Source organism: Epinephelus fuscoguttatus, linkage group LG7 (genome assembly GCF_011397635.1).
Source record: "Epinephelus fuscoguttatus linkage group LG7, E.fuscoguttatus.final_Chr_v1".
NCBI classification, from domain to species: Eukaryota; Metazoa; Chordata; class Actinopteri; order Perciformes; family Serranidae; genus Epinephelus; species Epinephelus fuscoguttatus.
In genome coordinates, this window is record NC_064758.1 from 33287016 (window position 1) to 33303456 (window position 16441).

Sequence of the window (16441 nt, forward strand, 5' to 3'; positions counted from 1 at the left end):
GAGAAATCAGATGGCAAGAATCAGATGACACATAATTATTTTTTTTAACTATTAAATATTTCTTCATCGACTATCTTGTGAACTATGGGCTGCCAACTGTTGGTTGTTTGTCAAAATAAGTATTTTAACATTGATTTATACATTCACAAACACAAGGATTAATTTATTATTCTCAACACATTTGACAGCTGTAGTCATTTTCCTCTCTTGATTTATTTCCCCTCTAACAAAGATAAAAAATAAATATCAATACACAAGTTGGAACAGGAGCAATTAAAAAACAACAACAACATTTCAGTTAATCTGAGCTGATAAAAATAAACTAAATAGGACACGAAATAATAATTTAAAAAAAAACACAGTTCTTAGAGTTTTAAAGTAATAGATATTAAATTTATTCACAGATCTACATTAGGATAAATAGAGTCAAGTGGGCAAGGAAAAACCCTTAACTTAATAAGTAGTGGAAAGTAACTAAGTACATTTACTCAGGTACTGCACTTCAGGATAAAATTTAAGGTACTTGCACCTGAGTATTTCTATCCTCTCCTACTCCATACTTCTACTCTACCACATCTCAGAGGCGAAAACTGTACGTCACACTCACGTATATATTTATATTAAAAATCTGAAAATATTCTTTTGTACTTTTATTTCAGAAGTTATTTACTTGCAGTGGATTATTTCTGTTGTATTACTCATTAACTGTAACAATAACGGACATAACTACCTTGACGTCACCCATTGGTTTGTGGACTCCTGTTCTGAAGCCTCGACTTCTGCATTACAGCTGTCGCCATCTTGGTTTTTGGAGCCAGAAGTGACCATTTGTGCATTCCAATATCTATATTACCATACTATACAGCATGCCAGAAAAAGATAGTGTATCCCAATACATAGTATGTCAAATGCAATATGCCAGAAATACAAAGCTGTTCTACTACATCCGGTCTGATTTTGCATTATACAGGCCAGCATGCTTTTCTGTCTATTCTGACCCACAATCCTCTGCACAGCCGACGATACGTCACATCGACTGAGCTGCAAACAGATGTCAGCTGACTGACAGTTGTCAGGAAGTCCCAATGCACATTCAAGTAACTGATGACCAGTCAAATAGTAATAATAGGAATATTGTTTAAGTGAACAAAAATAATCCTGAGTATCACAAACAACAAAAGGACATAACTATAAAAATAACAACAGAGAACTGCAGATGTAATTTCACTGTCACAAATATTATATGATAGAATCTACAAACTGCACAGTTATAACTTTAAGTTAAATTACATACATTGCAGAGTAACAACAGCAGAGCTCCCCTGGTTGATCTGGCATTTTTTAAATTTTATCTCCAAGGTAATGGATATAAAATCAAGAGGGTCAAAGTTCAGGGCGTAATATTATGAGAAAGTAGAATGTCCTGATTGTGTGCATACTGCACGCAACACTACATACTTTTTAAGGACAGCTGCAGTACATACTGAAAGTAAGAAGAAATAGTATGCGATTTGGAACGCAGCCCATATTTGGGTGAGAGGCTGGAGCTGTGGAGGAGCGAGGTGCGGATCTGACTGAGAAGCTGAGGATGCAATCAGTAGATTGCCTGTCACTCAAAGCAGCCCACGCTTCATCATGCTCATCTTTTAACCTTAAAAACAATGTTAACAGCTGAGTTACATAAAAGTTCTGCTCAAGTTCAGTTGGCATGAATGTTTAAATTAGCTATAGAGACCAAAACTGTTTTTGTACCAGGCTGTAAACATCTTTATTTCTGCTGCAAAGTTGGGCATTTTAGTTGGCCTCAAGTGGTCATTCAAAGAACTGCAGCGTTTTGCACTTCAGTATTGACTTCATTTTTTAACCCCGCAGGTTGCCACATGGTATTACTAACCTACTTTTATTCAAAAACTTGCAAAAGGCGTCTGAAAGCAGCACAAGAAAAGTGATGGGACTCCAGACTCCAAGAGTTAAAGGTCCAGTGTGGAGGATTCAGTGACATCTAGTGGTGAGGTTGCAGAAATTAAACTTCTCCTGTGTGCTAAGCGTGCAGCAGAACTGTGGTGGCAGACAAGAAAACACAAATGATCCTGTGTAGAGCAAGTGTTTGGTTTGTCTGTTCTGGGCTACTGTAGAAACAACATGGTGGACTCCATTGGAGAGGACCTGCTGTGAAGGTAGATATAAACATCTCATTCCATGGCAACAAAATTCTAATTTTCAGGCTTTTATAAACTAATGAAAACATAGCTATGAATATTATATTAGACTTCTGCAAATACATGCCACTGAATGCTACACGAGACCTTTAAATAAAAGATCTGAGTACTTCCATCACTGGAGTTTTTCCATGTACAGCTGGACTTTGGCTTTAAATGCAGAGAAATTTACTGCAGGAACATGCTTGTCTGTAGTTACTGAGGTAGCTGACAGAAAAAGCTTTGATGAAATTTTATTGCTGCCTCATGTACCTGAACCTCTGCGCTTTTATCTCCTGCACTGTGTTACACCTGCGGTCGCTCTGAGCTGTGGGCTCCATCCTTCAGCAGAGAAAGGTTTATAAAGTGGATATGGAGGGCGGAGACCAAACATTTCATCCTGGTATATCCACTGACCTCGTTCGCCCTCTGACAAATGGAGACAGTACTGAGCTGTGATACCTGCGGCAGAGCTGCAGCTTGTCACAATCTGACGGATGATTCTGTCAAACTTGGGGAGAAGAAATGCAAAAAAAGCTCAGTGACAAATAAAGAGTCAGGAGTCGGCATTTCTAATTGCGCCATTTATTAGTCGTACAATTATGAAAAATAATCATAAAAAAGACTGGAAGCCCAAGATTATTTACAATCTTTTTTTTCTGAAGTGAGGTCCCTCTTCTGAGTCATTGTTTTCTCAGCCTTTTTTTTTTTTTTTTTTTTTAAATCACAGGGTATTTATTCACGATATGTTTAACTTTATAAGACATAGTCCTTTTCTCTCTTTTGACAAACGTCAAAAATTACATACATACATATACATATATATAGATATCTATAAAAGCAAAAATCATTCAAGTATCAAAATACAGACCGCTAGATTCATGTACAATATCATTCTCATCATTGTCGTCATCAGATTAGTCCCTAAATATCTCTCTGACCCTTAACAATGTGCAAAAGCAGAACGGGACCAGGCTGATGGCCGAAGGCGCCGACAACAGCGTACCATAGAGCTATCGCGCTGGCCTGACAACGTACCACATATACAACAGTTAAATCAAAACGACCTGACTAATGTACCCATATACACATCGGCTGACCAGAAAGTACCATTAACAGTCAACATACTGGGAGTTAGCTAGGAGAAACATGCTCTGCCCTATTGTTCTGTTCTGCAGCTAAAATCTAAAGATGCACCAGCCTGCATGGCAGGTTTGGTGAATAATCTGGTCAAGATTAACTGAACAAAAGGAGCAGGGAAGGAGAAGTGAACCACAACTGATCCAGTTCCAGCATTAGGACACATCGTTGTCCTAGATAACAATTAAAACATAGAAACAAAACAACTTTCAAATCAAATAAAAGCCACCCCCTGTTATATTATATTGTTATAAAACAGTCTTTGTAGTGTCAGTTCCTCTGCCCTTTGGTTAGAGAGCTCCTCCCGTGCAAGATTACATTGTTTATCACAGTTATACATGTATGTTTGGGATGACAAGCTGACGGTCGTGGAGAGGCGCTACAATGTGTGGATACAGGACGAATGATCCAGGAAGGAGTGTGTGCCTACAGTGTGAGGTCTCAGTCTTATAGTTTGTACCTTTGTATCATCACATAAAAATTCATGTTCCTTATCTGAGCCACTTCCCCTTTCACTACAAGTTCTGCATTGTGACACCGCCGGTACATTTCCTCAAAGAGTAAACACCAGCCTTCATGAGGGAGGTCTGATACGTGTTCAGAGGAAATACATAAAGCACAACAAATACATCTGAGTGTCACTTTCTGACGGACAGGAAGTTAAACTGAGCGTGTGTGTGTGTGGTGATGAACTCTTGAAAGCTTTACGTCTGTTTGCTTCCAGGCCCGTGTGTTACTGTGGCGAGCTTGATCCACCTGCTGATGTGATTCTGCTGCCTTGGCCCAACAAAACACCTTACCCACCATGCAACAGGGCTCAATCCTGTCCTTTCTTACTGGCTTGGGAGAGGCCACAGTGTTCAGCTATGGGGAAGGGACACAGACACACGCACACAAAGCAACAAGGTTAAAATAAAGTTAAAAAAAAAACACAACTAATGGACAGAAACAGCATGACGGTGATGGGAAACCCCTGCTCCTCTTTATAATGATTAACTCTTCACCAGTGAAATATTAACCATGTGGTGATTGGCGAAATAAAAGGCAGGATGAACAGAGAAGGCATTTGTTGTGAAGAGAAGAAAGCAAAGAGACAGGACAGAGGAAGATGCACTTGTTCTCACACACTTGGGGATTTGGTAAAAGTGCTTAGTTATAGTTAGTTCACTCCAGAAGAAGCATCAGGTTTAAATCCTGCTGCTTTGATTGATACACAGAGGAGGGCATGCCAGTCGTAAGACAGTTTGGACTGTCTTTTCCAGCGCAGCTTGGACCACTAACATGCGGGTCCATGCCAGCTGTTACGCCCTATTCTGCTCCCCTTATCCCCTGCTAGAAAATCCCCCGAAATGCTTACTTTATTAGCTCCTAAAGGACCTTATCACAGTGCTAGGATCTTAGCCTCCTTTGGCTTCGAGCAGACTGCTGACAGGGAAAAATACCCCCCTTAGTAAATCCTGTGTAACCTCAATAACATCGTGACCTCCGTCCCACCGAACAGTCTGCTTAAGTCCAACTGACGCATAGTTACAGGCCCAAGTTTGTCAGTTTCCTCAGGAAACATGTCCATCCAGGTACAGGATGTGTGCAGAGCGTCACTCTCAGTTGCGGTCAATCAGATTTTCTCAGCGCTCGGAGAAGTTGAGAGATCGAGAGTGAAAAGCCTCAGAGTGGCCGTCGCCTAACAGAGCAGGAAAAGCACCGAGAAAAGAAAGAGCTTATCACCAAGAGTCAATAGTGGGATGTTGACTGGGGGAGAGAAAGGAAGCATTGTGCACAGGAAGCATACAAGGTAAACAGAGAGGAGAGTAACAGTGAAGGTGAGCGGCAGGCTGGAGGTGTGAGCGGTACCTGCGAGAAGGAGGGTTTTAAAAGCGGAAGGGTTGCACTAATTATCTCTAAAAGTGGTGGTTTAGCAGGAGGAAGGAGCAAAGCACTCGCAGACTGTTGTAGACGAGTGATGGCTGAAGGGAGACCGGGGAGGGCAGCAGGGGTCCAGCCCAGAGGGGGAGGCAGAGTCACAGTGAAAGGCACACAGAAGGAGGGGGAGGAAGAGGGGTGAGACCAGGCCCAGAGGTCAGAGGTCAGAAGGAAGAGGGGTCCAATCAGAATATGGTGGTCTCGTACTTAGTGCTGATAGTGCGCTTGGATTCCTTGGGGTCCACCAGCCACGTAGCGCTGCCCTGGGACTGAGAATCCCCCTCCTGCTCCACGATGTCACCCTGAAAACACAAACAGAGGGCATCAAACGCTCAGCTTCTCAACAGCTGCAGACTAATTAACTCAGTGCAAACATACCAACATTAAAACCACTGACAGGTGAAGTGAATACCGTTGATCTATCTGTTACAATGCAATGTTCTGCTGGGAAACCTTGGGTCCTGGCATACATGTGGATGCCACTCATAGCAGCGACACTCCCCTGTGGTGATGGCCCTCCCAGCAGAACAATGCGCCATGTCACACTGCAAAAACTGCTCAGGAATGACCCAAAGAAAGTGACTAAGAGCTCAAAGTGTCAACCTGGCCTCCAAATTCCCCAAATCAAGCTGATCAAGCATCTGTGGGATGTGCTGATACCCCAGAGCCAAGTCCATGGTGGGGCCTCCTTGTTTCAGACTTGGCTCTGACCTGTCAAAGTATCCAGCAACATGGCGCTGATGATGAGTCATGTGGGTTGCAAGGTGGGGTAGCGGCGTGTCCCATGAACGCTCGATCAGATAGGGACCTGGAGAATTTGGACGGCAAATTGATGCCTTAAGGTCTTTGTCACAGTCCTCAGGTGATTTCTGAGCAGTTTGGCTCAGTATGTATCAAGTGGCGTCCACATGAATGCCAGGACCTAAGGTTTCCCGGCAGAACAATGCATTGCAACTAGATGATCACTTCTAGTTTATTTGTCAGTGGTTTTAATATTGTGGCTGATCAGTGAAGGTTTGGTCAGTAACAGTCGGACTGACTGGACAGTCACTGACTGTGACTATGTTCACATGCAGATATACCCTGGTTAATAGTCTTATAAACACTTGATGATGTTGCATACATCTAATGCTGCAACTAACAATTATTTTAATTGTTGAATAATCTGTCTAATATTCTTGTTTGGTCTAAAAAATGTCAGAAAATGGTTTCCAGAAGCCTGGGATGACATCCTCAAATGTTGTGTTTTGTCCACAACCCAAACACATTCAGGTTGCTGTCATGGAGGGGTAAAGAAACCAGAAACATGTTTATAGTTAGGAAGCTACAGTAGTATCAGAGAATTCAGATGTTTTTCATAAGAAAATTACTCAAACCAATTAATCAATGATCAAATCAGTTGGCGATTAATTTAACAGCAACTTAATTGATGAATTGGTGCAGCTATACATACACCCCTATTGCTGACTTTTCTAATTATAACTTTCTGTCATATTTTCTGAAACTGTGACTATTCACACAGCGCTACATGAGACAGATGATCTGTGATCAGTGGTCTAATTGGTTGGTTTTTTGGGTGCGCCACAGTAGAGTCTGGCAAAGGCCATTAAAAGCAGAACGAGAGGAGAAGGTACATGATTTTTTTTTTTTTCACAGACTGTATGTTTGAGTGATTGATTTTTTTTTTTTTCTGTCATGCACACTTACACGTGCCCAACCCTCATGAGTTTGCAAGACACCATTACAGTGATGCTGCATTAACAATCCATAACAATCCAAAGTACATGTTATTTAACGACTCAGACCAGAAACAGAATACTCTGCCTTCTATCCCAGGCCTGGCAAAGAAATTCAGTCAGGAAAAAGGTTCCCTTTCTGAAACAAACCTCAAATTTTTCATGAGCATCCAGCCAAAAGAAATCAATTCTGTCCTCCTCTGGCGTGGCGTTAAATCTTCTAGTCTCTAAGGCTAATGGCAATGTAGTGACAGTTTCAACAAATATGACAAAAGGTTATTTTTTTGGAAAAGTTATCAACTGTATCTTAATACCAACAGGCCAATGATTTATCTATAAAGCTTTGTTGTGCACTCTGTAACCTCTTCTCTAACTTTATATTGGACTTGTTTTACATTTTAAAATTTGATTTATTTACATATATATTGGATTTTTATACAAGTGTGTTTACATTGATGTAACTACAGTTCCACTGTGGATGTAAACATTGCTTGTGTTACTACCAAACTGTCACTAGGGGGCGCCTGAGTCAAAAGTAATAATCAGAGCATTCATTGGTCCACATGTGGCTCAGTGTAGGAAAGTGGAGCTCATTTATATTTGTCTACGAACAACAGTAAAAGATACATTAACAGCAATATGAATTCACAAAGAACAAAATGGGTTAGAGACACAGATGGAGGATTATGGGTCGTTTTAAGGCAAACACAAAGAAAAAAAGGAAAGAAGGAGCAAAGTGTGAGAGGATGGAGATGAGGATGTGAAGGCAGCACCTGGGCAGCAGGGCTGGCAGAGTGCAGCGGTAGGAAGGAGGGACGGTGGGTGGTGCAGGTGTAACAGTAACAGCAACGACTGTCGAGAGGAGGAGAGTCCTGGGAGAGACAAACACCGCCAGGAGGAGAGAGGAGAGAAGAAGACAGAGAGAGAAGGAGGAGGAGAAGAAGCAGGGGTGAAAGAGTGCAAGAGAGAGAGAATAAAAGGGAGAGAAATTGACACAGGTTTGAGTAGCATGAGGCAGGAGCAGTCTGATCTGTTATACAGGTGTGCATGTGTGTCACTGTGGGGGTGTGAGGTCACAGTGCATCTGATTAAACAAAAATAAATATCAAAAGGTGAGGGGACACAGCAGTGACAGTAAACATCACATTGTTAACATGATGCTGTCGAGTTCATTAAGCTGCAGCCGGAGATGTGCGACTGGTCCCTGAGGTGTAGTTATCTCATTTATATTCAGGACCGGGCCCACTTCTTAATGGTTTAATGCTAATGGCCAGACAAACATCAGCACAGTGCGATCATAATGATGTGAGGAGCTGTAGCCTGATACAGACGCACTGAGACTCGTCTAATGTGCTGCGAGGGTTTGATTTGAAAAGGCTGGAATAATGTTTCTCTGAAAACACAATTATTACATCAGGTGTCGGGATGACTCAGTGATGTACGATATGCTTCAGACTTACACTGAGTAAAGGAGTACTGGCGCAACTTAACCTACTTTTAAGGAACATGAAGAAGGAAGAAAGACTGAAGACATCAAAACAATACAAGAAAGTTGTTCTTTATGCTTTTATACAGCTAGTGTTGCTGTAGTTTTGACCTCTTCCTTTTCAGTTTTATACTAAAAGACCTAGATATTGAATTTTGCAGATATCTGGCCTTTTTGCACGAGGTCATGAGGTTTCAAAGTCTGACACTGTGGCCTCTCCGACAGACAAAACTGAGACAACCGTACCCCTCGCCTCTCCTTCCACATCTGCACCATGTGTGCTACACAGAGCATGAAATTAGCACCAAATGAACAGGAAAAAGCACATGTCAGGGACAGGAAAATACTCCTGTACTGCAGAACACGTGCCCACATTAAAGCTGCAGTGCGGAACTTGTGTCTCCCCCCTCTGGTGGTGACAGTAATTACATAAACACTGTTGACGCGTGTTTACAGTGTATGCCTGCAGGTGAGCTCGCCACATCTCCCTCGCTCCCAGGAGTGCTCTCTTCAAGTCTTTCAGTTTTAATTCTTCCTCTGAGGGCAGGGTATATTTTTATATCTGGAACATCCACAGTGTCTACTGGTATCAGAAACTTTCTCATTCCCAAATTTAACGAACGACAACTGTTTTCAAAATGCATACATGCTGTTCCTGTGGTCTAAGACAGTCCAAATATACAAGTAAACACGAACACCTCTCTCCCATATCCAAAAACTAGAGTGCTAAATCTCGAATTTGTGATGTAATAGGGTATAAAGCCTGAAGCTGCTCCATAGACAATGAACGGTGAAAGATGTTTTAGATCAGTGGTTCCCAACTGGTCCTGTCACAAGGTCATTAGTTCAAGGTCCACACAGTTTATTACATTGAACGTCATACTTGCATTTGGCCGTGTTGTTGAGCAAGTTTTCTGTCTCTGTCAAGTAGCTGTCTGTTGGTCATTCACTCTACAGCAGGACACAGCACTTCAAAATGAAAGCTCTGTGCAGGAAATTCACTGTACTTCTACTACAAAATAAAGTGTTTTTTTGTTTTTTTTTTACAAACTTGACATGTTTGCGAGTCACTTGTGGTCCATTCAGAATAGACCTTCGACCCACTGGTTGGGAGCCACTGTTCTAGATGACACTGAGAGCACCAAGGGGAATCCTCTGAGTATATGGACACATTTTCTGTTTTAGCACTGAGTAGACTACAGTAGAATTAAGCTCATTTGAGGAGCCGAACATTCTGTGGGTCCACAAAAGACTTTATATCCTACAACATCACAAGTTTGAGACGTACTTCTTCGATTCCTAGCTTTGAGAGAGTAGATCATATTCACAACTATTGACTGAGCTGTCCAAGGCCGTGGAAATAAAATATCTGAATTCTTAATTTAGATGCTGTTCCCCTTTAAGACAGATTTTTGGACAACTCATCTTTTTTTTCCCCGAGCATTGCAGATAAGTATGAAGTCGTATATATGTGGTCCTGTGCAGAGGTAGTATGGTCATAAGAGGAAGTTAGTTTACCCTACATTTTGCCAACAGGTAAGCGCAAGTATAAAGTAAAGAGAAAGGATAAAGTTCAGTAGTAGGTTTTAAAATGTTCACCATCAAAAATGTGAAATTTAACACAAAATAACATGGCTAATTTCGACAACATGACATAAAAGATGGATTAGTTAAATTAGGCAAAATGTTTGTGGCTCAATAATTCAAATTTAAGACTATTTAATGACTTTAAAGGTTTTAAGAACCTGCAGACACCCTGGGAGCATGCACCCCAGAAACTTTTCTTGGACACTTCTTAGGATTTTTCACCATAGCTTCTGCCATACTCTGAGCTGCTGCTCCATCATTTAGTCTTTCCCTGCTTCCTTTTTATTTCAAACTGTCAACATGCAACATGTTTTCGGAAGAAAACCTCAGAATCCCACACACAGATGAAGCATTGAGATGAAACGACAAAACAAAACAACAAAGAGAAAAGCAGTGCAGAACAAAAAGAAAACAAAATTGAAACAAATCTAACGTAAAATAAATAAATGAATCTCGCTCCTCATTTGTTCGGGTTGGTTGACGTGAAACACATCACTTCCAGTGCACCTGCGTGGAAAAGTTGCTAAAGATACAACACTTAAACTCTGGTACAATGAAAAATACAGAGGCTTAATGTGTATTGTATGAACTCAGGACGGAATGTAACACTTATTCATTCATTTACTTCCATAACCGCTAACCTGTTAGGGGTCACGGGGGGCTGGAGCCTATCCCAGCTGACATTAAGCTAGAGGCAGGGTACACCCTGGACAGGTCACCAGACTATCACAGGGCTGACACATAGAGACAGACAACCATTCACACTCACATTCACACCTATGGACAATTTAGAGTCACCAATTAACCTGCATGTCTTTGGACTGTGGGAGGAAGCCGGAGACTGTGGAGAAAACTGTGATGCGGAGAACATGTAAACTCCACACAGAAGGGCTCCCTCACCCTGGATTCGAACCGCGAACCCTCTTGCTTTGAGGCGACAATGTTAACCATTGTAAGTGCCGCCTTCAATGTAACAAATGTTCATTCATATGTTAAAGTTCCGCACTCCAGCTTTAAAATGTGGCCGATAAACTATTCCAGGGTGTGTTCACATCTTGTGCTACAGTGTGTTGATGTCCAACTCACCCCTGACTTCCGTACGCTGCCTCGTGGTCTAGGTACAGGTCGGCTGGACTTGGTCTCAATGACCTCTGAGCTGGGTCCCGCTGGGAGGTTCTGGTGCTGTTTGGTCCTCTGGGCCTGCAGAGCCAGCTGATAGGCTACCTCAAACGCCTGGCCGAGCGTCAGTATAATCTCATAGGTCAGGTTCTGTACAGAGAAGGAGAAAGAGGAGGAGCAGGCAGCCCTTTTAAGTATTCTGGACTCTGAGTCTCCCCGCCCAGCGAACAACACTACACTGCAGTGAGACAGCAAAAAAATATCAGAACAAAGTTTCTTTCCCCTAAAACTTCTTCAAAACCAAATTGCGTAACAAGGAGGAGTGGCAGTAATCTCGGGAGCATTGTGCAGCAGCAAGCAGCTCCCCTCAGTACCTGAACTGGATACATCCGCTGTAGCTTAGTACTAAAGCTGCACTCTATTGTTACACCCTTCCAAATATGAGCAAGCAGCTCAGACTGAAGACAGAGGATTCGAGCTTCACACTACATGCCTTGGGAAGTTAAAAAAAAAAGCAATCATATGATGGGAACACAAACACAGAGCCCAGAAATCATCAGCATTTCCTCCGCTGAAGAATCTGCCCTGACACAAACCCCGTCGTCTGTTTACTTAATGCCCTGATGTGTCCCCTCCTTCTGCGCCAGACAGACGTGATCAGCTCTGTGTTCTCTCTCTGTGTGGCGAGGATGGTGCAGGCTGATAGCAGCAGTGTGGTCAATACAGTCTAAAATAACTGATCACATCTCACTGCTGCCTTTGATAGTTATCAGGCTGGTTTAGCTCTAAATGGCAGCCCCTTGTTTTAGCCACACAGAGGACAACACAGGGCGCAGGACAAACACTGAGCATTGTTAGTGTCAACTTTAGTCAACAGTGACAGTGGCTGCATTATGAGGCAGATTAGCAGGATAATCATCTGATCGCAGGGGGGATAGAGCAGGTAATGGAGGGCTAGTTATCATGGCCGGAGTAGCACTGTGTCTACGAGGAGGCAATCAGCCCCAACTGAGGCGTGACACCTTGAGGAGATAGGGCAGTCTAGAGATAACTGTGTTGACGACGCAGGCTGTCACATCTCCTCAGTGTGAGGACCGGAAGTGATGGTGGAGGAATTCAAATCCATCAGTTAGAAACGTTTTCAACACTCAGTAGAAATTCTCCTTCTAGTATTGTTTACGTTAAGCAAACACAAATGCTTGTCAGGATAAGCAGACGGAACGAGACAGTGAGAAGATCCTTACCACGTCTACTGTGCTGAACACATGGCAGTAGTGGTGGCTGGTCTGCAGGTCCTTGGTGATGTAGGCAAATGTGCACAAGTCCTCTGGGTCCTGGGCTGCACATGAAATATTACGGATCTCATGCTCCGCGATGATGTTCTGCAACAAGAGGAGAGGCAGCATGAGACTCCCTGTAGGTTGGTATTCTGTAGGGCTGCCTCCTAACAGTCGACCAAACATTAGTCGACCAGAAAGGTCATTAGCCGCCAAGATTTCATTGGTCACTTAGTAGCAGGAACAAAAAAAAAAAACCAACCAAACGTGAAACTTCGTTAGGAGCTGCACCTTGTCATAGTAACTCAAAACCTATATGACTGGACCATGTGGGGATTTAATTTGAAAGGACAGACACAGACACACACAAGTGTCCACGCTCAGCAGTCAGACAGGAGTCAGGTTAATTTCCAGGGCTGGTAACTGCGGTTATTCCACAGGCTAGTTAATAACATGTCGGGCAGGAAATCCAAAGTGTGGGATCATTTTGAGAAGGTGAAGGACGAACCCAAGGTGATATGTAAACTCATCTCAGTCCGCATGTCCAGAGGTGGATAGTACTTGTTGGGGCAGAGAGGTATCTTATTGATTAGGTTGTGTTCTAGGTTACCACTCACCCCATAATGGACAGCTCAGAGACCCTGAGGAGGGAGGCTGCCCAAGCTCAGTCTTACCCACATTTTTTTTTTTTAATAATAGAAATTCAATGCTCTAGGTGATAATGCATTATGATTTATAACTATCCCAAGCGACAGCCAGTAAAGTGGAGACATTGAGGCATAAATCGTACTTCACAGCCATCGCAGGAAAGTGTAGCCATAAATACCTGGCTGAGCTTCCAAGGCAACCTTTCAATGTCTTTCTTTACGAACGTCAAATAAATGTCAATATGAAAAGACTTGCTCCCCATCAAACATAAACAAATCTGACATCAACTTGCACGAATGACATTTACAATCGCAGAAAAAACTTTTCAGAGTGATGCTTCACTTAAACACTCTCAAATATATTACAAAACAAAACATACTGTTATTGGCACTGGGTTCAGTTTGAGACTGAAGACATGCAGGGTCAATCATGGACACAACGGATCCATTATCTGTGATACTACAATGTAACCTTGCCTCGTTTCATTTTCTGTTTAACAAGATGTTAAGAAAATATCAAATATAGAAGAGGAAACACATGACTCAGCACAAGACAAAAGAGGAACTAGACTAAAAACCAAACAAACAAACCAGCCCAAAATAAGGTAAGACACTTTATGTTTGGCTTGTCATTATCTCATCGTAATTTCTCATGTGCAAAACAGTAAGCTGTCGCAGTGTGTGTGTGTGTGTGTGTGTGTGTGTGTAGGTGGCAGCTAACCTTATTGGCTGCATCAATGAACTTCACACCCTTGTAGGTGATGGAAAGGACGATGGTCGGGACTTTTCTCATTTGTTCTGTCGACCTCTGGAAGTAAAAGAGACACAGGCAGAAAGGACGTAAAGACGATTCACCATTCACTCATACTACATGAATTATGTCCTCTTTGTCCTCTGAGAGTGGAGAGCAAACTTACCCGCATTTTGGCACAGGCATCCTGCGTGGACTCCGTACCCCGCAGATCCTTGATCAGCATGGAACCAAGGTACTACAAGGGAACAGGAGAGGGAGAATGTGTTGGTGGATATGTTCAGTGAAAACTACATTTCTGTTCCTTTTTATCTAAATGTGCAAATAAACTTAAACTATGTGGGAAGGATTAAGGCACAAACGTACACTGGCTTCATAGGCGCAGGATTCAAAGATGAGTTTCTCAGGCTGATGATGCCAGTTCTGGACCGGGGCGTACGGTGCTGCCAGACTCGGCGGCCGCAGGGTCAGACGGGGCTCTCGATGCCGCTCTTCGTACCGTTCCTGGAGAAAGAAGTATTTTTAAAAGACTGGCAGAGGCCCACTATAATCACTACATCACATAAAAGATACTGAAGGACATTAAATACTGCTGAAATGAGAGACACAGATAAACCCAAACGTACATGTGATCTGACTCGATCACTGCGATATCTTTGGGTAACGTCATAGTCAGTGTCTGCCACTTTTTTCCTCCCTGGCTCCCCCACTGGCAGCAAAGGGTCCATTGAGCGTCCTGTGTAGGACTCCATCTGACTGAGGGGGGACGACGTCTGGGATCCAGGCAAATCTTGGCACTGAAGAGACAGAGTTGGACATGTTAGTTGCCCCGCGATGAACAGTAATGTCTTTAATCTTAAACAAAAAAACCCTGCTTCCAAAGTTTGTGGACTGAAAACAAACCAAGCCTGAGAGAGGGGAAAACCATCACACTCTCAAGTATCCCTCAGAAAGCTGTTGGTAAAACAGCTCTAGGTCCTCACCCTGATCTGAGACAAACGAGGAGGCTTGACCGGAGGTTCCTCGTAGGGTCTCTCCGCTAAGGAAGCAATGATGCGTTTCCTGTGACCAAGTAGGGAGATCTTTAGCACCTGGAGGAAAGAGGAAATTATCTGGTGAATATGTGGAGTGGCGCTTGAGGAAGCAGAGATGCCGGAAAGTTGGAGGCATACCAAGAAACATTAGACACTGCTGCTTAACTTGTCATAACAGCTTTTCCTTAAGACTTAAATCCTCTAAATGAGACTCCAAATGTCTATTTTTTTTTGGAATATCTCTCACTGAAGCATCTTTGTGTTATCACTTTATGTTGTTTCCTTTACATAACTGCGCCACGTTGATATGCAGCATATTTAACTTTCTCACTGAGCTGCGAAGTTTGTTTCCAGAAGAGTAACAAATAAAATCTGTCTCTCAAAAAGTTGATATTCACTTCTAGCACATTCAAGACTCTGAGCAATAAAATACAACACATCTTTGTTGTTTCCACATTATGACTCAAAAGCTCATGAACACACTGAAGTTGAAAGAATGACTTTGCAATTCAGGAAACTGGACCATCTGAGAAGCACTTGAATACAGCACTAGTCTTAAATTATGACTACCTTAAATATCACTGGTTCCTTATCTGTCCATTAAACCTTCAACCAACTGAAGCACTGGAAACTACTTCCCTAATATCCGACACCAAAGTCCTGCCTTCACCTTCAGAGTCTGAGCTCCCAGCCTCCTCCAAACTGAAGCGGGAGTGAACTGTCAAACTTGTCCCTTATCCTGAATTTTCTTTAACACTCAGTAAAACTAATTTCACCCTCTGATACTCCTCATGGTGCGCGTACGTCACTGTGACTCACATTGACAATCTCCAGCTCCCACAGGTTTTTGACACAGTCCAGAGTGCGGTAGCCGCTGGCCAGGAAGTTGTGTAAGTACTCGTGCAGGCCCAGATTCTCCAGCCAGGAGGAGAGGGAGTTGCTGCCATCACAGCCCAGAGCTTTCACCTGTAGGAGAAGACTTAATCACTCACTGTTGCTCAGAGGGCTCTGGGGAAACGTCTGGGAATATATGCTGCCTTTGTTACCAATTTTCCTGCCTGACGCTTTGAAGGAAGTTGTCACAGTAACCCCACACATGTATATTTGTACATGACTTGAAGGAGGTAGCAGGCTCTGGGTTAGATCTACACATTGAGAAAAACGGCAATTTAACATCACTGAGCACAGGAGCTGCTGCTCTACTGCTGCCTTATCTAATTTGTGTTACTGTGTGATTTTGGTGTTAAAAAGGTGAGTTCAGATCCAATAAGATCACACAGCAACACAACTAACCAATTGAGGCAGCAGTAGACCAGCAGCTCCCGTGCTCAGGAAGCTAAAATTACTGTCTTTATCAATGGAGTCTGGTGGCATTGACGGAAGCATAAAGGGGAACTGACACTGTTAACAGCTTCCCCATCAGAAATCGCTGTCTCTTCAAAGTAAAGCAGTGAAAATATTCTAAATATAGCATGTATTAAACTGATATTGATTTTTTGCAGTACTTCTTTGGCAGTACTCCCGTCTGCTTCTGCAATTAGAGGAC

At 42.7% G+C, this 16441-nt stretch overlaps 1 protein-coding gene across 10 annotated transcripts in view; it reads right to left on the reverse strand.

The window, feature by feature from the left end:
* Positions 1-4069: 4069 nt before the first annotated feature.
* Positions 4070-16441, reverse strand: part of LOC125891352 (ankyrin repeat and SAM domain-containing protein 1A-like) — a 101255-nt gene continuing 88883 nt past the window's right edge. For 9 of the 10 annotated variants that reach the window (XM_049580575.1, XM_049580571.1, XM_049580569.1 and 6 more), the window contains 9 exons: positions 15715-15861; positions 14845-14952; positions 14488-14658; positions 14228-14365; positions 14028-14099; positions 13832-13918; positions 12431-12568; positions 11154-11336; positions 4070-5560 (listed from right to left, as the gene is read on the reverse strand). In XM_049580575.1, the coding sequence (XP_049436532.1) occupies positions 5444-5560; positions 11154-11336; positions 12431-12568; positions 13832-13918; positions 14028-14099; positions 14228-14365; positions 14488-14658; positions 14845-14952; positions 15715-15861 (1161 nt within the window). In that variant the 3' untranslated portion in view covers positions 4070-5443. The remainder of the gene's footprint in view (positions 5561-11153; positions 11337-12430; positions 12569-13831; positions 13919-14027; positions 14100-14227; positions 14366-14487; positions 14659-14844; positions 14953-15714; positions 15862-16441) is intronic. The other variant, XM_049580572.1, reaches the window with a different exon arrangement.